Raw genomic sequence first — 22,881 nt, 5'->3', positions numbered from 1 at the left:
AATGGACCAATACGGCAATGCCACGATGATCCATTTGGCAAAGTAAATCCATTGGGTATCCTTGTTGGTCTTCAGACAACAATTCTGATGGCTAAAGAACCAAATGGGACAGGCGGAAAAAAAAAAGAAAAAAAGAAAGCTTTATGTGGAACATAAACAAGCGGACATGTGATGGCGTTACCGTCGTTGTTCCTAACCACAACGCATAAAAAAACAGGCGCTTGTCCGTCCGTAGTGTGGTTATATAAAATATAGGAGAAAGAGAAAAATTTATGAAATTAATATAGCCACTACAGTGACCATCAAAACGGTGAAAAAATATTGCCGTAAACAGTTTATTTTGCGACACCACGAAACAAACGATAGCATAAAATGAAACAATAGATGTTTTTATATCGTCATCCGATATATATCTGATCCCTCAAGCCATCCCTCAAGATTTTGTACATTAAAAGCAATGCATTGTCCGGGATTGTAACATTTAGTCCTTTACTGAATCAGTGGAATCGTTAGTACAGTCAGTGGGGGATTTGCCCAAATAAATGACAATTTATTTGCTTCTGGTTCATAACGGCTTTGTCTGTCATATGATTCAGTCTTTAGGAATGTCATAAGGAAAGGCAACTTAAAGAGTGCTAGTCAGACCCCTCCTCATACTGTATTTGTGTTTGCAATTAGCTGATCTTTATTAGATTCCTGACCCCAGGCAAGGCTGAACAACCTGACAGTAGCGTATTTCAGAGCTTTAGTCTGTATCCCACATCCTCCCTCAGCCATGTGACGGGGACAAGCGACGTGTCATTTCCTGAAATGCTTTCACTTACCTCTGGAAAAATACAGTTATGACATCACACTGAAACTAACCAATCAATGCTGCGATCAGAGCACACACAGCTCCAAAGTTTCAGGGAGCGTTTTCCTGCAGCATTCAAGCAAGGTCAAATGATGTGTTGTGGATATTTTTTGCAGCATGAGGCAGAGTTTGCTGCATTTTGGGGTGGAGCAGGAAACAGATGTGACCCTCCCACCTGTCAGAGACCCCCCCCCCCCCCCACCCTTCCCCTGACACACACATTCAAACAGTTTTCAGCATGTAGAGGAAGAGTTTTGTTCCAGCGTCTTGTCACATGATCAGTTTTCAACTGAGGCTCATTTAACAGAACAAGAGAGGCCTTTTCTCTCCCGACTTTAACCCTCAGTACATACCACAGACTTATTCTGATAATTGGAGTGACATTAGGCAGCCACAGGCTCTTAATGACCCAGATTTTGTGTAACAATCATGATGCACTCAATGTTCAGGGAGGCCTGCAGTTGGGTTCACCGCTGTTGAGGGAAAAAGATGTTTTTGTTTCAGCTCAGGTCTCCTGATTGACTGGAGGCAGCTGTCTCTGTTCCACAACAGACGTAAAAAGAAATTACAGAGATGATGCTCTGGGGATAATAATGTGGAAGAAAAGAGGAAACGAGCATTGTTTTATACTGACAGTTACAGTAAACATTTTCTATAGATTTCGATGTGTTTGGCATATTAATTTATCCAGATGTTGGCAAGATTTCTGGTTAATGTTGCATTTTATAAATGATTTTGTGTGCAGATTGTGTGAGATAGTTGTTCTCTCTCTTCTTTATGATTTTTGGCAGTTTTGCCTCTCCATATGAAAAGAGTGGAGCTGACACAATTAATCTGCTACCAGAGAAGCTTCTATTTATGTGAGATGATGAAAATTTGTTGGTTCAGTTTGTTCAAATGTGCAGATTGGGTACTTTCTCTGTTTTTGAAGACCTTATAAATTTTGTTTGATCTCTAATACTTCTAGAGATCTTTCACTTCAGTGCCGACATTTTCTGAAAGTTTTAAAATACTTGAACCTCCTAAAAACCTTCTGATAGTTATGCTCCTTGTTTCACTCCATCACAGCCCAGCATCATCCTGAGCTCTTTTCTGATTGACACCTAGGGATCACATCCTTTCTAACACGATTTGAAAGTTCTGCCTGAAACATGAGGTCAGGTGTCATGTTGTGTTATGAAGGATGTGTTTTCTGCGTTCAGTCAAGGTGGAATGTCGATTTGGCTCCAGATGTTTTGTTTGCATGACGCCTCAAACATCTGAATCGCTGCAGGCGACAAAGCGAATCAAAGGTCGTGTTCAGACCTGCAGATGTAATAACACATAAACGTAACACATCTGCACTTATTCATGAAAATAAACAAAAAGGTATCAGATTCATTAAACTGATTAATTAAACACGTGGCATTGATGAGTCATTTAGTTTGACGTTGATGTGGTGGGGAATTTTTTTTTTTTTTTTTTTTTTTTTTTTTTTAGTCGCATAATCGCTATGGCGACTGGTTTGCAGGAATGTGTGTGGGGTTTTTGTGTGTGTGTGTTTTCATTAGGGAGACAGGGTGTGTTTGTGGTCAAGGGTCGTGGGAATCTCTAAATTCCCTCCAATCATTCCTGAACATTGTTGTGTGTTCTCAAACAAAAAGTACTTTGAGGTGCAAAATACAATGTGGACTACTCAAACTGCAGCTTCGTGCAGTGTAACGTTTCCGCAGTGCCTCTTTCAGAGTTTCCTGTGGCAGCATACTTGTGCTAAGGTTAGTGAGCCAGGAAATAGTGACAGTGCTGATGGGAAGTGTAGTCTTTATGTTTAATAATTGAGTAAGAAGCAGGTTTGTTTCACTGAATCTTTCATCTTTCTTTAACAGAACTATGGCGTGGAGTCGGACAACCTGAAGACTTTGGTGGGGAAGATGAGAACAGCGCACCACAACCTGAGCAGCGCCGTGACGCAGCGCAGGAAGAACCCCGCCTACCACAGCAAAAATTCCAATCAGCCCACCAATGAATTCCTCACCGCCGTGGTCGAACTGATCGGCACCGCCAAGAATCTGCTGGCCTGGCTGGACAGGTAACCACGACGGCATTCAGAGTATCCTGGTATTAAAAACGAAACATTATTTGCTCATTAAAACAACCACGATCTCGTAAAAAGCATAAAAATAAAACTGGATACCATGATGTCACAGTTGATGTTTTCATCCAGGCTTTCTTTTGAATTTGTAAATTTAACTGTACTTGCATAATTGCTCACACAACACTTTCACTAACATGGCATTTGTTTTTATTAACGTGTCAGTCAGAAGTTCACTCATAACGTGCAGCTCAGTGCACAACTTTGTTCCTTCTAAGATAGCGGTTGTACTCTCCCCTCCGTTCTGATTATTTTAGTATCGTGTTTCCTCGCAGCGCTGCTCCAGTTTACTGCATCGCCGCTTTGACTGCTTCAGCTTTTTTGCAGCTTGTATCAGCTTGAAACACATTCCAGCTTGGCTGCAGCAGCTGGAAACAAACATGGATGCCCCATAATGCACCTGACATCTGAAGTGTGTCAGCTCGCTCACCCAGAAACACCTGGGGCCACTTTTTATTCAGTCTCCATCCAGTTATCTCATCCAAAAAATTTTCATACTCGATATGTTTGGGTTGGAACAGCTATTATGATCTGAAGTTAATGAAAACTTACAGAAAGTCAAATTTTCATTAATTTCTTTGATGTTCTGTCCTTTTTTAAAATGTGTTTTAAAGTGTTCAGCATTGCATGCTGTTTTTTTTCACTGTTTTTCACTTGCTTACCATTGGCTGTTCATGGCCGATCAGTGTGAAGCAGTAAAAGATCAGAGGTAGTGTATAAAGAGACCGAATAGTCTGTGGCCCTGCTCGTATTTTGAATCCGTTTTAAAACACAGCCCTGTTGTCTGCCAGCACTGACATGATTCTATAATTTTAGTTTCTCTCTTCTTGCTAGGACTCCTCTGTCGAGTGCCAATGACTTCACCTCAACCAAAGGCAAGATCATCCAGCTGTGTTTGGAGCTCACCTCCACCGTCCAGAAGGTCAGTGACGCTCAGACGCCGCTCTGTGTTTTCTTCAGTGTTTCTGTGCTTTCCTGAGTGATTAACAGATCCACTCTTGGAAATACAATCTCCACATGAGACCTTAAAAGAGAAACAGATCTCTGATGTTTTCTGTGTGCAGCAGCTTGTCATAAAGACACATCAGAGAGGAAGGAGGTCATGAACTAAAATGTTTATTTTCTGGATCTGTTGTTGTTGGTGGTGATGATCATGAAGAAGCTCCAGATAACTACTGTATACATGAGCACAGTCATTTTGATGGCATATCTCCTTCCGATAGCTGAGATCCTTACATGTTTCATACTTTAGAAACTTTGAGATTATTACTAAAATGTAAATGAAAGCACAAGATGTGGAACTTCAACAAAACCAGTTCATGGAGAGTGGGAAATGTCAAGTACGTGTCCTGAATACATTTTAAAAGTTTTACATTTATAATTAAGAAGCATCCCAATTCTGTGAAGACGTATATTCATGCACCATCCTAAAATGCTGCTGCCCAAAGAACATGTCATCTAAGCAGTTTTACGCTCCTTAAGCTATAGACTGTATTTAAAAGATGGACATACCCCTGATGTCAGCTTTTGAACACATTTTGAAGCCTCAGTTTTCATATTTTGGTAGTCCACTTTACTGGAGCCAGAAGTGACCATTTGGTTGAGGTAGTGGAGCTAAGTTATCAGCTAATGCTAGCTGGCTTGATTATAAAACCTGCGAATTTCTCTTAATTTCAATGTCTTTACCACACAGAGGAATAATATTTGTCAGAAAGTTGCATTAAAATGCTCTAAAAGCACTGACAGCAAAAACATAGTTGGGAAGTTTAGCTGAGGTGAAGCCTAACAAACGGAGACTGGCTACAACCACTCACGTGCTTTTCACCCGTCATTTAAAGTGACAGGCCCCTAATTATACACAAGCATAAACTATTAAGAGACTTTTTAAAAAATTCCCTCACTGTACAGTTACCATGAGGAGGGGAATTAGCGTCACAGAACAGTTTGTTTCACATCCCCTTCTCAGCTATCAGTTATCCCATAAAGAAAAGTGAAAAAAAATCAGGTTTTCTCAGCTCTGTTAATGCTAAATCCACAGCTTAAGGATCTATTCTATACAAAGTCTTGTGCAACCAAGCATAAAGTCATGAATCAGTGATGAATTGTATGTAACCCTTTACATCGTTGCAGAGTCTACCTGAGGCAGTCGTGCTGTCACACGACAAAATATGAGGGAACTAATTGTGTGAGAAGTTCAAACATGATGCATATTAATGCAGCTGAGACGTACAGACATGTTTTATGCAACGGCAGAATACTTCAGCTGCAAATCAGCCAGACGTTTCATTAGTTTAGAACTTTATAATTTCCTTTAGGGACGGCAAAAGTTTGTTTCAGAGCTTCACATTTTGCAATAAGCTGGATTTCTCTTCATTTATTGAAGTATTCAGAAGCGGATGTGCACTTGGAAGTTTTCTGCAGCGTGCCACCTCCCTGCATGTGTCTGCAGAGCCTTCTGAGGCGTCGCCCTGCTGCGCTGTCATGCAATCATCCTGTCAGCGTGTTTACGGGGAACTGTTATTTCTCCGACCGCAGCAGGAATCCTCTCGGTGTCTCTGGGAGGCGTTCACCGTCCCTGCCTCCTGGTTTCACTCTCCTGTAGGCTGTCATTTCTCAAATATTTGTTTTGCCGCTGATTCCCTTTCTCCTTTCCCGTGTTTGTTTGCCACACTCACAGTTCTGGCTTCTGAATGGAAAACCTGCCAAATTTGATATGAGCAAGTTCTCCTTTTCCCCAGATGTGAAAATGCTCCACTGCATCTGTTTTCTGAAACAAAAAACTTCTTTAACCATCAAGATGAAAATATTCTGTCTGCTGTACAGTAACACGATATTAGCCTGAAAGTTCTTTCCAAATACAGAACAACATAAAAATAAATTTACTGTCGTCATGACTTTTAATTCTCTTCCATAACTAACTGTAAAGGTATGACTGTCAAGGCGAGACCCCATACAAAACACAGCTGTAGTTGTTTGGCACCAGAATGTTGTGTGGAAAAAGTCTTATTTAGCAAATGATTAAAAAATTACAATATTAGAAAATTGATCAGAAAACAGTAAGAATAGGAGTTAAAGAAGAGGAGGTGAAGCATTGATTGATTGCCATCACTGAATGACATTGTATGGAGATTTTGTTTGATATCAGATTTTACAAATTCAGTCTTCTAACGTGAAATATTACCAAGGACATCCAGACTTCAGATCTGTGTTCATGAACTTCTCGTCCATCCTGACACCTAATTCAATTTAGTGTGAACAGTATTTGCTTTTGAAGCAATACTAAATTGGGTCACATAGTTTAATCATGTGACTCTGTTTTCCTTACCAGCATGGGTAATTTCCCAACTCCTATCAGTTGTTTTTGTGTCATACGCCACTTCAAAATAAAAGCATACAATTAAAAAAAACCAAAGGCAGGGGCTGCCTTGTTTCTCTGATATTTTTTTGTTTTTTGTTTTCTCTCACAGTGATGATAATAAAGCAGATGTTGGACAGATGTTTGTGAGATCTCTTAGTCTCTGTGTTTATGTCTGTAATTCCAGGACTGCACAGTTTATGAGATGGAGGAAAAGATTCTGGAAGTGGTGAGTGCTGCTTTTGCTTTTCTTTCCTCTGTTCGAACGTGTGTGTGTGTGTGTGTGTGTGTGTGTGTGTGTGTGTGTTCGGCTCAGGCACATCCACTTCCTGTCTTAGATAAGACTTCCTGTTGTTTCAGGATTCACACTTGGATGAAGTTCAGTCACTTTCCTTCTCATAGCCAGTTTGTCATGTGACCTCTTTTTATACAGTAGCACTGCTGTACTGTTACAGCGGTGGATGTTCATTTTACACATGCACGTTGTTTAAATTCATGTGGTCAGAGGATATTTGATATGTAAGTAATCAGAGTTTTCTTACACAGGAAAAGCGCTTTGAGTCTACTTTTTCTGTACTCGTCACATCTATAAGACGTTAACTTGGGCAAACTTGGCTTATAGTGACAAGTGGACAGAAAAGCTTCAGCTTACAGTAAACAGAACGTGGCTGGAAATGGACCTGATGTTTAATGTACACACTGTTTTAATCCTCATGGAGACAGATGGGCGAGTATAATGTGAATAAAAGTGTCTTTCATGAACTAAAGATTTAGTCCTAAAAACTGCTGAAGTATAACATTGGTTTTGCATTATTTTTTTAGTAATATTTCCAGTACTTTATGGGATAAATATCTATGAAGCAAATTTACTTTGTCTTTGTAAGGGGAGCAATAAAGTCACCATATTTGAAAAAAACAAACAGCAGGAAGCTGACCAGCTATATCCCCAGAGGAGCATGTTTTCCTGGTTTACTTGTAATTTCCTGCTGGTTTGTGTTTTCCTGGTCAGCTCTCTGCTTCCCATGAGCTCGGGCTCGGTGCTGCGCTCCAGGCCTGGGTGTCTGGTCATTTGTGATGATAATATGAGGCTGTTCTCGTTCTGCAGAGGCATCAAGCTCTTCTCCCGTACAACAAAACCAAGCACCGTCCCCACGTCCGTATTTGGAGCTTTTATTTGATGCTTTTCCAACTCCTGTTGCATCTGTTGTTTTCTTTCCCTTTTCCACTGAAAGGTCAGAGGTTTGGATCAGGCAGATTTGGTGCAGGAGGCGATTCAGCATTTCAGACTAAATTTAGAGCACTTTATAGTCATCATGAGAGATGTAAGCTAAGACCACCATGCTGCCAATGGCTTTCTGTCTTGAATCATGTTTTATTCTTTATTCGAGAGAAAACGCACGACAAAAAGTACCTGGTTTCGTTTTCAGTCCAACGATATTACACAAGCTATAAAACACTAAAATGTAACCACAAGACAAGTCATAAAATCAAATATGCAGTTGATGTCGTTTAAAATGTAACCGTGAAACTCAAGCAGTGTACAAGCTGGTGTGTAGAGTTTGATTCCAGAAGGTTAGCAGTCAGAAATGTATTATTTTATTATTTATATAATTAGACATTGTTGCATATGGTCAAAACAGTATTTGCAGTTCAAGGATCAGAAATGCCACTTAAAAAATGGTAACCAATAATTTTCTCGATTAGATCATGGAAACAAGATAATTATTGTCAAGTCTTTCAACTGTGAAATCCAAACCAGCACATTTATTCTTACATGTGCATGTTTGTTCTACAGCAGGGTAGGGTTTAACCAACAACAGCAATATGAAAAACTAGTGTTAAATAAGGCAACACAGACTTTAACTCATATTTACACAAACCAGTCAGGTGCATAGTCACCACCTCGGGCCCATTTTGAGGATGGAAAGGCCCAGGTGTATAAATCGCAAACCTACATAGATACGCACCTACATAATGAATGACACCTTTACAAAATCAATGTAAACCACGTATATGCATAATTATAAACCGCTAATTATACAAAATAACAATGTTTTCCCTGGCATTTTTTAATAACTACCAGGTGGGTGACACCTGTGGTTTCAAAAAGGCTTCCAGTTTTATAAAAGTGTATAAAATCTGAATCAGACTCTTATATCTTTTGAAATAATTTTTGGGGTTGCAGTATGGGACAGAAGAGTGAGCAGTGTAATAACACACTGTAATACAATTGTTGCCTGATAACTGGGTGAACACTTGCATGTATCCATCCATTGGACAAGCTGAACCTATTTGTATATATTTTCTTGTTTTTCAGTCCCGAGCGCTCAACAGCATCTGTGAGAAAACTGTCCAAGCGACTTCTGACCCCGCAAAAAGGGAAATGTCCTGTTTGGAGGAGGTTCACATCACCAATGTCAAGCCTGGGGAGGGACTGGTGAGGATTTTCTTTTAAAGGGCATAGAATAAAAAAAGAAAATACACAAATGGGACAGAAATGATCATTTCCCTGTTGGGCTATGTCAGCGGGACGCCGCTGTCCGATAAGTACTGACTGCTGTAAAAAGAAAAACCCACAATATGACCCCACTTCCCCTCAGAATCATTAACAGGTATTTTAGTGCTATGCCATGAACCACAACCAGCGTTGAATCAAAAACCGAAACAGATGTAGGTCCAGAAAGGAAAACCCCATCGCCACCGCTGCAGCGAGGAATTACAGAGGAACTGTGGGAGGTGTATTTATGCAGAAGATCCATGTTTAAGTTCTGTTTTATCTTTCAGGGGATTTACATCAAATCCACCTACGACGGGCTTCACGTCATCACGGGAACAACAGAGAACGTGAGTGAGCCTCTGGGTCTTCTTCGCCGCTCATGTGCCATTTATAGACTTAAAAAATCTCTCCTGAAAGTCTTCATCACTACCAGAGATCATGGAAACATGCAGTCAATGAAATGTTAGTCTGTTAAACTCTGCGCTTCTCTTTGTGTGCTGTTCAGTCTCCGGCAGATAAAACCCAGAGGATTCACGCTGGAGATGAAGTCATTCAGGTCAACAAACAGACAGTGGTGAGTCGAATAGCCACAAGTTTCTCATCATTTTGGGAAATGGCCTTAGTCATTTTCTTAGATGGAGAGATCCCACACACGTCTGCGAGGCAGGACGTAGCTTCAACACTTGACTGTAGTGTCAAGTACCTGAGGATTCTCAGGTATTAGTTGTATAACAATCTTCTTGGATGACACGTGAAACATGTTCACAAACTTCACAAAGTCCAGCTGTCTCTTTTTTTTTTTTTTTTTCAAGCGACAAGTTGTATCTTCTTTATTTTGTCTTATGTATAAACTGAAGTGTTGCGACTTTTCAGTATGCAGGACTTTTTCCTTTCTGTCATATATTTAGTGCTACAACAGTGAACACTAATGTTAAACGTGGCCTTGTGAAATAAAAGGTCAGACTTCAGACTGCTCTGAACCATTTCAGATAGGCGAAGAAAACACAAGCTCCACCCACCTACAGTTCAGATATGCTTATTTTTAGCAGGAGCAGCCAATCAGAAGGAAGTTGGCTTTAACATGTTTTTCACTAATGAAGATATCACAATATTTATTAAATGTACATACTCCAAATAATTATTAGTGAGATTTATAGATTTTACAATCATGCAAATGCATTGATCTTAATAAAATATTTATTATCATGTAAGTGTAAATGTGATGTGAATTACATGAAACTGACTGTAAGCCAATAAACAGCTTGTTTCAGACAGTACTAAACCAAGGCCAAGTATAAGAGTTGGATCCGTTTCCGCAGGTTTCATAACAGTTCACAGCTCACAGTACGTGAAATGCTTCATTAAACGCTGACGTTCAGGGTTGTGAAGTTTAAGGTCTTTCCTCATGCTAGCGCTCTCTAGAGGCTGCAATTCTCTGACTTTTGCTCTGGTTGGTCCAGGTGGGCTGGCAGCTAAAGCACCTGGTGGGGAAGTTGAGGGCGGAGTCTGGAGGTGTTGTCTTGATGCTGAAGAAGAGGCCCTCTGGACCATCTGCCAGCTTCGCACCGGCTCCACTGAAAAACCTGCGCTGGAGGCCGCCGCTTGTGCAGGTGAGCCGCCGCTTGTATTGTGCTGAAGTGCTTCTCAGCAAAATAAACGACTAACACCAGGGACTGTCTCCTCCTTTTCATCCTTCCTGATGGAGGCCCTCTGTGGTGGCAGATTGTTCTCCTGTCGTGGAGAGGTCAAATGATGTGGGAAATCCCAAGCTGGAGTAGAAATGGACAAGTACTTGTGTTGCAGTTTTTCTACCTTTTTTATCCACAAGTTCCACATAATTTGATGAAACCAAAAACATGATGACTGCACAATAAAAATGAGGAATTCAGGCCTAAAGTTCTGTGTAAAATGCAACGCTTGAACATGATCTGGAGTCTTTTTGTTTTCTAATGTATTCTCGCTTCTCTTTTTCGCTGTAACATGAGCTCAGTATTCGGACTTCCCAAAATGAATCTGAAATGCAGATTAACAGTCCTAACAGCCCCCGTCTCAGGAGCGTTTATTTGTGTGCTTGTATGGACGAAAAGAGAATTTTCATCAGTGAAAAACTTCGCAGCAGAATTGAGCAGGTAGTCTGTATATCCTGAAATCTCAAATTCGCTACATTACCTGTGTTTTTTCTTACACACAAACATTTTTGTGAACTCAGTCACTGAGAAACTGAAGGTTTTATTTCCCCATCCACAGATAAATCAGTGTTTGGCGTAACACGTACTCAAACCTGTTTGCTTCTCTCTTGCTTTCCTGATGCACAACAGAATTTTAAAACATCAAAATTCACAATGAAGCTTTTATGATTCACTTTCCTGTTTTTGTCGTCAGGATTGAAACAGTGACACAAATTCACCCAATAAAACTGACTGATTATAATCCAGCCTTTACTTGTTAACACACTTCTCTTCACTGTAAAACAAAGAAGTCGTCCTTGTTAAGATTTTTTTTTTTTGTTCTTCTGATATTAAAACATGCAAACATGTTCTTGTAAACCTCTAAAATTAAACAATGAGCTTGTAAAGGGCAAATCTTAAAGATACAACATTTTCTGAACATTTGACCTTGAAGAAGAGCTCAACATAACGTGATATTTAGAATCACCATATCATTTCTTACATCTTTATATGTTGTCAATACAAACAATGGCATTAAGAAACATAGTTTGAAATAGCTCTACATAACTTTATTGACACTTTGGCCTTCAGGTTCATCTACTGGCCCTGAAAAAGAAGTGAGGAGAGGTTCTTTTTCCTGGTTCAAACTGGACATTTGGGAGTGATTGTGTTTTCGATTTTAGAGAAGTCAAAGTTTTTCCTGTGGGGGGAAAAAAGAAAGAAAGAAAAAGCACGAGTGTACAAAGTTCTGGTTAATAACGGTAAATGTGGAAGGATAATGGATTCTTTCTGCAGAATTTCCAGGTGAGGCGTAGTTGACGCAGGTCCTGAACCTGCAGCAGCTGTAGTGTTGTGACAGACGTCACTGCATGAAAGTGAAGCAGACTGTGTCGGTAAGAAAATCAAGCTGCACGTGGTGGTTTTCAGTCTTTCGAGCAGAAAACGCAGCAGCCGCTCAGTCTACAGCTCCTCTGAGATGAGCGGGTGAAACAATGGAGCCCTTCTTCCCTTTTCCTGAAAAAAAGGAAGATAGGAAAAACTCTGCGTTGATGTCAGATCTGCGGTGGCTGACTCACACTTTAGTTCACAATGTGACAATCCTGCATTCACCAAACCACCTTCAGGGGTTTTGTGCTGACAGGGGTCCAGGATGTGTGTGTTTAGGGGAGATAGGAATCCAGAAAGGCGCTGGGTAGCTCAGCTGATGAGCTCAGGCTCTAATCTCAGTCTTTCAAAACAGATCTGAGATCTCTTATCTCATCGTCACTCCCACCATTCACTTCAAAGGTTACGCCACCTGCACTTACATTTGTTTATCTTTTGTTTTGTGAAGTGGGAACAATGACAAGCCTGAAACTATTAGAATGAGTAATAATAAGTTAGCTCAGTCAGCTTGGTGTTAAAAACAGATGACTGAATCAAGTAGCAAAGACCGGGGTCACTAATGGAACCTCTTATTCTTATTTCGTGAGACAAGAGCTCCACCACTGGAGCCACACCCACCCAGGTGAACTCATCTGTCAGTGTTGGGGAATTAAGGTCATAAACTGAGTTGACATGACAAACAAGTTGTCCCAAAAACTGCATTGCTGTGTTTTAAACGTCCGTGTTTTATGCAAGAAAGTGAGAAACTGCAGCAGGACGTCAGCTGTTTGCTTGTTTATGAAACAACTTTGTCTGTTTTATTTTTTTCTTTGTGTCTTAATGACTTTAAACACTGAATTAATAAATCTGCTGTTTAAATAAGGAAAAAAGTAAACTTTTGCTAGTTTTAGCTGTACATGAGTTCTAGGGTTAAACGGCATCATAAACACTTTGTGTTTATGATGCTGTTTTTTGTTTGATCAAAGGGCTTTAGAAAAATGTCTTGCTCCTTATTTAAACACTCCTAGGCATTTAAATGTTGGCAGTTATATTGAAGCATCTTACTGGGTCTTTACATATTTCAAAACTGATTCGTAAACATCAGGTATACTGCAGCAATCCTGAGGTTGACTGAATAAGATAAGACAAGATAAAGATAAGACTTTATTGATCCCACAACGGGGAAATTTTTGCATCACCTCAGCTCAGGTACAGATATCAGAAGGAAATACAAATAGTACAATCAATGAAATGAACTTAACGATGAAATGAGCCCTTTTAAGGGAAGTGTATGTGTGTGTAAATGGGTGTAAAAGTGGTAATGAAACCACTCAGTTTCTGCTTGTTTTGGTCTTTCGTTGGATTTTTCACAATTGGGAGCATTCACAGTATCGCCAGACTGGATTAAGTCTGGCATGGTTAAAAGTGGCTGCATTGAAACGTCCTTTAAACGTGTTTTTCAAAGTGCAGGTGAAACAGAAAACGAGCTGAATGAAGTTCCTGTGTTTGTGAGAACTTGAAAGTGAGGAAGGAAACAGAAAAGCCTCCTCTGAGCTGGAACGACTTTCGCTTTTGTTTGACGATAAACGCAGTTCACAAAGTCATCGTCTGTTGTGTGCTGAGACACAGAAGCAACCAAAAACACAGATTAGAAGAGACAAACCAAACGTGTTAGTTACATGTGATTCTTTTGTTTCCTTTATTAAAGGGCTTAAATTTGTCTTTTTTCTTTATTAGACCTCTCAGGGAGCGCCAAGTCTCTATAAATCACGAGAGTCAGAAACCTCAGATGCTCCTGGAAAGAGAGGGAAGACGACCATCTTGGATTTGTATATCCCTCCTCCCCCAGAAGCGCCATATGTCCCGCTGTAAGTACCTCACTCAAGCTTCAGTATTTCAGAATCATCTTTATTTATTTTCTTTTTTATGCCTGTAATGCTGAGTTTCCTGCTCCTTGTGGCAGAGATGGGAACACAAGCGTATTTGCAGGTGTGAAAATGCGTCCCAAGTCTCCAAACTCGCATCTGGATGCAGACGTGCGGCAGCGGCGCTACACTGTAGCAGAGGAAAACCGGACGTCTGTCGTCCCTCCACCTGAATCCAGTCATCCTATCCCAGTTCGCCTCAGGCAGCGCTCCTCCTCACGCTGTAAGGACACAAAGGCTCTTAACCTTACTCTAGAGCAGGGGTGGGCAACTCCAGGCCTCGAGGGCCGGTGTCCTGCAGGTTTTGTATAATGTGTATGTGTTAGTCCCCATAGGGAAATAGTTCCTCTGCATTTAACCCATTCACCCAGTGAAGCAGTGCAGCGCCCGGGGAGCAGTGTGTGGGGACGGTACCTTGCTCAGGGGTACCTCAGGGTAGCCGTTCAGTGGAGTCGAACCCCCGACCTTCCGATCATGGGGTCACCACTCTACCTACTGAGCTATCCCTGCCCTTTTAGATCTCACCCTGGGTAAACACACCTGAATCAAATGATTAGTTAATTACCAGGCCTCCAGAGAACTACGAGACATGTTGTAGAGGTAATTTAGCCATTTGAATAAGCTGTGTTGGATCAAGGACACATCTAAAACCTGCAGGACACCAGCCCTCAAGGCCTTGAGTTGCCCACCACTGCTCTAGAGCTTAGTCTAACAATGAAAACAAAGCTCAAACTATACTTTGAATAAGAAGGAAAAAGTTTAGTCCTGTCCCAGTGTTTTATATCCAGACTAAGTTTATAGGCTGAGTGATTCCATGCCCAAGGGTCAAAATATGAAGCGACAGCCAGCAGCCAGTCATCACAGCACAAAGACAAAATAAGAGCACCACAATGAGGGGAAAAACATGTGGGTTATGATGAGTTATACAACACTTACAGTACCACAGGAAATGAAAGCACATAAAACCACAATCAACTGTTTTTTTTAGTTGTTGTTTTTGTTTTTTTTGCTTGATGCATAGACTGTTCTCACACATGCACAGCAGCCCTGAACTTTTGTCAGAGGCTCACTTTAACCTCACAATCCTTTAACCTCCTGAGACCCAAACTCTTTCATGGCATGCGTTTTTAATTTGTCTTTGCTATTTGGGCTGATTGGGACCTGACGAACGTAAAAACAAAGAATTCCCTAAAAAGTTTTTTGTTTTTTTTTTTTTTTTTTACCTGATTTTTGTTTCTGAGAAAATGAGATCCACATAAGAGGACAATCATTTTACATTTTGATAGAACAGTGGCAGTATAAGAGACTAGACTAAAATATAATGTCCACACATGAGGTTAACCTGACAGTTCTGTAGTTCAGTCCCTGTGATTTCATGTGAGAGAATAGCAGATCAGATGATGTCATGTGTCTGGACCAATCTAGCCCCATCAAACCAAACAAAGCGTTTCTACTAATAAGACTGTGTATCCTCAGAGAGCTTCTGTTGACTTTAAGGCTTGATTTCATGAACAGTAATTCCTCCCTGCTGAGTTTGGAGCCGTTTTGTTCTGGTTTTGGTTGGAAACACTGGGATATAGTGCCACCTTTGTCTCTGGAGTCACCACAAAGCAACCTGAATGCATTGTATTATATTTTGAAGCTTTACTGGGTCATAGTAATCAAGGACACCTTAAGCCAGGAGTGGTTCTTTGGGGATTTAAAGATGAATCATTGATTTAGAAAACAGCCTGATTCTCCCAAGAAGAAAAACCCCCAAAAACATTTCTGTTAGACTGACTGCAGCTAGCTGTTTATGGGCCATATTGGTTTGTGCTCTAATATCTGGCTAAGTGTCAGCCTGAGGTGGAAGTAGAGGAGTAGTGTCTCTGAGATGGAGCTGATGTTTTGCTCTTTCTGGACTCTTCGCAGGTAAACCCAGACCCATCTCCATGCCTGTGGAGGCATTTTCAGGCGTGTCTGACCGGCTCTCCAGGCCCAGTACTCAGGGAAGGAAAGGTAAGTCCCACCTGTCCAGCTGGACCAGACGCAGTGAGCGCCAGTAATCTGACAGTTATCAGTAATAGCCATCTGTCCAACTCATTAAAAGGCAAGGACAGACTGTAGCAGGGATGGGCTGCGTGCTTTGAATTTTTACCTGGTTAATCATTAACCCCGAAAGCTGCCACTGCATCTGCGCGACTCATTTCATACTCTGCTCAGTCTGAGCGTTAGAGCACTTCACCTTGACGAGCACGGTGCATGTTGGCAGTTTGTCCAAGATAACAGGCAGTTAATGAACGGTTAAATAAAGACACGTGAAGAAGTGGACTGTTTTCCACTGACGGCAAACACGAGGCCGACAAAAGAGCGAAGTTTACACACTGCTGCATGAACCTGTGAGGTTTAAAGTGGAGTCATCCTTAGAAGTTCAGCGTCGAATTTATTTCTAAAAATATTCTTTTTTTTTTTTTCTTTTTTTGCTTTGTTTGCATTATTACTTTTCTTTTAAATGAACAATTGAAACATGAAACGTCATGTCCAGATTTATCTCAACTGTTTCTTTAAAAAGACTTGCTTACTTGCTTTGACCTGCAACTTAACAAGTCAACTGTTACTTTTAGCTGTTTTGTACGATTCAACAGGGAGGATGGAAGGATAGAAGCTCGTTTAGGGAGGAGGACTTGCTTATTATGTCTTTTCACTCACATGTAAATCCAGTATGTAGGACTACCTCCTTTCTTCTTCGGTACAAGGTTGTCGTAATTAGGAACATGAAAGCCGTCATTTAAAGGTCTCGCAGCTAAAATGAAACAAGCCGAATAATTAAATAATTAACCTGTTGTCTTCTAACAGGTAAGGACGTCCTGCACATGTATCGGAGTAATGAGGGCATTAGCACTATCACGGAGGAGGAGCCGTGTTTCCCTCTGCCGTACCGAGGTCACCCATCTGTACGTGGCGTCGACCATATCAGGGGCAGCCAGTGCTACATTAACGCCAACCTGCACAACACAGCCACCATACCTTACCAGGAAGTGGGGTCCAAAAAGGCTTCTGCCTCCACTTCTGCCGCTGTCTCTCCCACTAAGGGTGTAAACAAACAGTCCACGTCGCTGCTCGGCGGCTGGCTGGCTCGACTCAAACTGCTCAGTCACTGAGGAGGAAAAGCTCAGTTTGAATTTTATTAGATGAGACAATTATTCTCACCTGGTTTCTGGAAGAGTTTTTAATATTCTGCTTTTAAATATCCATTTAAGTTTCACGGTCCTGATAAAAGGCAATGCAGTACATCATTTTATAGTTCTGGATAAAAACAGCAGATCGTGGACTGTTGGAGTTAACCGAACATGTTAAGATGGTGAGGAATTCATCTCAAAATCTAGCACCACAGCAAGGAAAAAAACTAATCCGGCATAGTGCTTTCCACTTAATGAACCTGATACTGGAATCTACTGATCGCTCATTTTCTGTTTGATTTATCAGTCATGGAAAATTTGAAGATTTTAAAGTCGTCAAGGAACCTTTGACAACACCAAGCTGAAAACAAGCCCCACCCGGGGGGAAAAAAACACTGCAACTGTTACAGTTTTTATATATATATTTTTAATCATAAAGGAAAGTTACATCTCAGAGTTAGTTTTAAAATTGCTGCTATCATTTAGCAGAATTATCTGCAGATGTATGGATGCTTGAAGGATTGGTTTGCTGCAACATTCCAGCTTCCATGTTTTCCCTTTGGCCTGTAGTGCTGTAAATTCATCCAGATACCTATATATATATTTTTGCCTTCTGGTCTATGTTACAGACCTAAATGTCACCTGTGTTGTGGCCCAGTTACTCTAAAAAGACCTCTGCAAACCTCGTTACGGAACTGTTTTCCTACCACTGTTTACACCTGACAGCTAAACGAAGAGCGCAGCAAGCTAAATGTAGCTCAGCCAAGGTGATTCAATTAATGTTTGATTCTGTTGTTCAACTTCATCACAGGTAGATGGAGCCTGTGTATTGCAGGGTGAAGAAAGAGTTGTGATACAGGGTGTAGTTTGGTAAAGAGAAAATTGTTATTTCTCAGAACTGCTTTTGGAATAACTATGTCAGGATTTCTGGAAATAGACTTCTCTGCTGTAGTTTTTGGCACTTTTAACAGCACAAAAAAATCTCACTTGGACAACTCAAACCAAAGCAGTCTGTAGACGGATACAGAGGACTACATGCGAGAGGTCAAATATAGAGATTTGAATTTGTGGTGAACTGTCCCTTTAAAGTTTTAATTTTATAACCTGATCTTCCTCACCTACCCATATTGAATGTTTCACATGTAAGGAGGAAAGGGTTTTCTAAAGATTATTTAAAAAATGCTTCATGACAGAAACTTCAAATATAAAAAAATATTTTGAAGGCGTTCCTCAGGGAACCATCTCGGAGCTCTTCAAGTTTTTTTTTACCCAGTTTCTAGGTCATGAATATTTGGTGCCTTTTTTACTAATGAAACATTATGCAAAAGCTCCTAAGCTGCTAGGGTGACTCTTACTACAGAAACTGGGCAATATGGCTACAAGTGTTGTTTTGTTTTCATTTTAATCTTCTTTTTCTTTGGATTTTTTTTAATCGTAATACTTTGGGTGGCAACAGCTAACAATGAAAATAGCTCAAATGTTACTCTGAGTTGACCAACAGAAGTCAGTTTCCATCTTCCAGTTAGTTTTATGTCAAAGTTGAAGCTGTGATTCTAATGTGGAAGATTTTATTTTCTGTCACAGTGTACAATAATAACCTCTTCAAGCTTTTAGGAGAAGATAATTTAGCCGCTCATATCATATATAATATACAGATTTTAAATACAGCTTAACTGTTATATTTAAAGAGGACCTTTTATTAATTTCCTGTCATATTTACTGTTTAAACAGTGGTTGCTCATAATTAAAAATGGCCAATTTGTGGGTTGATTTGGATGCTTTGACTTGTGGTTCTTCTACATATTCTACCCACTGAATTTGAAAAGAGGCAGGCTTTAAAGGGGGAGGAGCTTAAAAGGCTTGTTTTAGGAGGATGAATGAATTCATCTGTAAGGCCCAGGATCACATAAATAAGGATTCTTTTGAACTGCCAGTCATGGAAATGGACACTACTAGAGTCCAAGAATGAAATTATGATGGAAATAAATAGATCTGGTTTTTGATCTGTTTAGTGTTGAATTAAAACATCTCTCAGCATTGCTTCTTTTTTTTAACATTGAAAATAAAGGTTTCACGTGTTGACCATCCAGATTTAAGGCAAAACTTCTATTTTGGGGCTTTGATCTGAAATAACAGATTATAGCATGCTGAATCTGCTGAAGATGAAGCTGGTTTTTGTTTTCAGTAGACTTCTTGTTTTGTTTTTTATTTTTTTTTAATTTTCAAAACTTATCAGTGGATTATCAGAGCCTTAGCGTTTATGATTGTTGAAGTATTTTTCTAGTAAAAACACCATTTGTAATTAAGGAGCCATTAGTGCCTCTTTAGATATTTTGGTTTGTATGCATAATATGGTTTCTAAAAATGTTTTTATCTTTTGTTCTTTTCTCAAAGAACTTAAGATTTGTATACATTTCTAACGTTATCAGGGACATGAAAGTGTTAAAAAGAAGAAAAAAATGCACATTTCTTTTTAACAGAGGGAACACGGCAAATAAAAACAGTGAAATGATTAACCAGTGTTTTAGTACAAGGATTATGATTTTATGATTTCAGAAAGCAGTTCAAAAGCTACTCTACCTGAAAATATGCTGCATCCTTTTGTAATAGCTCAGAATGTAAACACTTTGATTTATTCTTTGTGCTAAAAACACAAAGTAAAGAGAAAAACTTGAACCCTGACACAGAGTAGACTTGGTAAATATATTATGGGGTGGAACAATTCTGAATCCGAAACTGAAATCGGGATAGAAGCATCCCCAGTATTGCATTATGGTTCCAACTTGTCGTACTGTGGAAGCTGTGATGTTTAAACATTGAGGTAATAAATGAACTGGAAGCATAGCACATTTAGTGTAATTCATTTCATCTCATGATCCAGTCATGATCGAGTGATCAGGCCACTGTAGCTAATTGTGGTTTCAGTCAAATCTATTTTACACCCCCTAAAATAGATTTAGAATTAACTTTGATAACAGATTTAATGGATTTAAATACATTTGAAGTATCTAATATAAGGTTTAATTATCTTTGTCATTTGGCAGATTTGTCTGCAGGAAGCTGACAGAAATTTTAGGTATACTTAAAAAAATTTTTTTTAAAAATGATTACTTTCTCATCTCAAGTATTTGTTTTTCTTTTTATTAATGGACTCAAGAAAATGTATATTCTCTTAAGAAATTCTTTGCAGGTTTAAGGTTTCTATAATGAAAAATTTCCTGAGGGCGTTCCTCAGGGAACCTTTCTGGATCCACTGATATTCAAGAACTGTGGACTTAAATGTTGTTGTTTTTTTTGTTTTTTGTTAAGTCTTAACTTTTCTAAAGGGTTTTTCTAATTCACATTATTTGCTTTTATACAAACGAAACCTTATGCAAGCATTATAAAAGATTCTCAGCGTGTATAGAAAAATTTTAAATGTGTTTGTGAGAAAATCTATAATGTGTCATTTTAAAAGTGAACATAAATCTCTTTACTTTAAAAAAAAATAAAGTTTAAATGAACACACAATAGAAAACAAAGTTGCTTCATTGTGAATGCTTTTGGAGGGAGTTTGTGTTACAGCTTTACTTTTTTTGGTAAGTGGCCTGTATTTGTATAGTGCTTTACTAGTCCCTAAGGACCCCAAAGCGCTTTACACATCCAGTCATCCACCCATTCACACACAGGTGATGGCAAGCTACATTGTAGCCACAGCCACCCTGGGGCGCACTGACAGAGGCGAGGCTGCCGGACACTGGCGCCACCGGGCCCTCTGACCACCACCAGTAGGCAACGGGTGAAGTGTCTCGCCCAAGGACACAACGACAGAGACTGTCCAAGCCGGGGCTCGAACCGGCAACCTTCCGATTACAAGATGAAGTCCCAACTCTTGAAAGAGGACCCGCTTCTCTTTTCCTTTTCTTCCAAGTCTTCTGTTCCAATTGTGGATGTTTATATTATGTATACTGAGAGGTGATAACACGAACATGGTCATGTTAGGCTCAGAACCACACCCGCCACCATAAACTGAAACTCGGTGAATTAAATATAAACTCCAAATCAAATCACAAACACATAACAAAAACTAAGAACCCAGAAAATCCAGAAAAAATCTGATACATAAAGATTACAAAGATTACAAAACTCAACCAACACCATAACATCAGAATCCAAACTTGACTAGAAATGAACCAAAACTATAAAAAAGAAGAGTCCAAATATCAATACAAAGTAAAAGCTCAGGCACAAAACCCAGAGTCCATGACATAAGTAAAAAATGTAGGGCGTAGTTGAGTGAGGTAAATGAGTTTTGTAGAGAAAATAGAAGTTTGACACCATCCTTTATTTTTGCAGAAAAATTAATAGGATTTTTTTTCATGCTTCTGTAAATATATAAATAAGTTGTAGAGCACGTGAGGTGCCAACTGTAATGCTGTGTTTGAAGTGGGGTGTTGCAGAATTGATCTAAATGTATAGTAGCCATAAAGACGGAGGAGTTAAAATGCCTTGTTTCAGAGGGAGGATGAGGTGCAGGAAGGCCCAGTGGTGAAAAATGAAAACCTGGAAGTGGAAATGGGCGGAACTGATCCCTTTTAAATCAGCTGAAGTGAATAAGGGGTATACATTTATTTATTTTCCTCTAATGGCCACTTTTGGCAACAGCTGTTTAGCAAAGTTAAAGTGTTGAAGTTCACTTGTTTCTTGATGATCTAAAGTGAAGCTGGTTTGTAAAGTTGTCCTTTTGTCAAACTTCATGCATCATAATCTGATTTTGCTCTGTCTGATTAAGCACAAACGGTCCCTCTTCAGAGCTCTGTGTTTTGTTGCCTCTGTAATGCTTTGGAAAAATAAAGTGCAATTTATTTTGAAACTTTGCGTTCAATATTTTTATTTTTTGGAAGTTATAGCAAAGCTTATAATTTATATATTTTTTAATGTTAAATTAGCAGCTGGATTATAATGATAAGTATTAAGCTACAAAAACATAAAAAAATGAATTTGAGTGCAGAGGGTCAGTAGGGTCCTTGGTTCTCAAAAATGTGAGGAGCACTGATATTCTATTAGTACCTGACAGTCATATGAGATAAAACATTTGAATATATATTTTAGAAGAAGCATTTTAATTTGGTGACTGCAGATAATTTAAATACTAACAAATGACAAAACCATTTAACCCATGCTGTTTATGTCCTGTCCTAGATTCTGTTTAATATTGATGATATAGAAGTTTCATAAACTCCCCAAACCTCATGTATCAGTTATGATACCCCTGCTGTTACAGGGTTAACCTGCATTTCTGCAGGCGTTCCTGAGCCCATGCACCAATTTCCATGACAGATTTGTATTTTTTTAATGCAGTGATGCCTGAGGGCATGAAGGTCACTGGCATCCAATAGTTACTTTCATCCTTGTTCTTTGCACACGGAAATTTCTCCAGATTCTCTGAATCTTTTCATGATATCATGTAGTGTAGATTATGAGAAGGTCAGTTTTTCATTGAGGAACCTTATTCTGAAATTAAAGATGCATCTTTTTTGCAGCTCGTAGTTTTCATGGAATATGATAATGTATTTGTCAGGCTCCGGGGGAGGCTGGAGCCTGTTCCAGCTACCAGTGAGCAAGAGGCGGGGCATACTCTGGACAGTTGCCAGTCTCTCACAGGGCTAACAGGATATTATTTAAATATTTGATAGATTTTTATGTTCCACTGGGAACAAAATATTGGCTCATGAGATTTGAAAAATCATTGCATTTTGTTTTTTATTTACATTTAACACAATGTTGTAGCTTTTTGGAGTTGTGTTATAGCTGCAGATAAACCTTCATAATAAAAAATTAGGTTACCATGTTAGGAATATCTCCTCCCACTGACTCAAGAAAAAAACTGTCTGACACCCATCTGAGCTCACAGAAAACTTGCACATTCACTGATTTATTTATTTTGTCCG

General features: G+C 39.5%; 1 protein-coding gene across 1 annotated transcript in view; it reads left to right on the top strand.

Moving 5' to 3' along the window:
• The window catches only part of LOC146692467 (connector enhancer of kinase suppressor of ras 3-like), a 45,936-nt gene extending 24,133 nt beyond the window's left edge, over nt 1–21,803 (top strand). The window contains exons 3-13 of the mRNA XM_085432556.1: nt 2,719–2,921; nt 3,819–3,906; nt 6,527–6,568; nt 8,657–8,776; nt 9,124–9,183; nt 9,342–9,410; nt 10,297–10,446; nt 13,606–13,736; nt 13,832–14,016; nt 15,705–15,791; nt 16,629–21,803. Of these exons, the coding sequence (XP_085288682.1) occupies nt 2,719–2,921; nt 3,819–3,906; nt 6,527–6,568; nt 8,657–8,776; nt 9,124–9,183; nt 9,342–9,410; nt 10,297–10,446; nt 13,606–13,736; nt 13,832–14,016; nt 15,705–15,791; nt 16,629–16,933 (1,440 nt within the window). The 3' untranslated portion in view covers nt 16,934–21,803. The remainder of the gene's footprint in view (nt 1–2,718; nt 2,922–3,818; nt 3,907–6,526; nt 6,569–8,656; nt 8,777–9,123; nt 9,184–9,341; nt 9,411–10,296; nt 10,447–13,605; nt 13,737–13,831; nt 14,017–15,704; nt 15,792–16,628) is intronic.
• Nucleotides 21,804–22,881: the final 1,078 nt, after the last annotated feature.

This window comes from Copadichromis virginalis, linkage group LG15 (assembly GCF_057382275.1).
Source record: "Copadichromis virginalis isolate Kocher_CV1m ecotype Utaka linkage group LG15, C_Virginalis_male_GT1.1, whole genome shotgun sequence".
Taxonomy (NCBI): Eukaryota; Metazoa; Chordata; class Actinopteri; order Cichliformes; family Cichlidae; genus Copadichromis; species Copadichromis virginalis.
The sequence above is the reverse complement of the archived record's forward strand: the minus strand, read 5'-3'. Positions and strand labels throughout refer to the sequence as shown.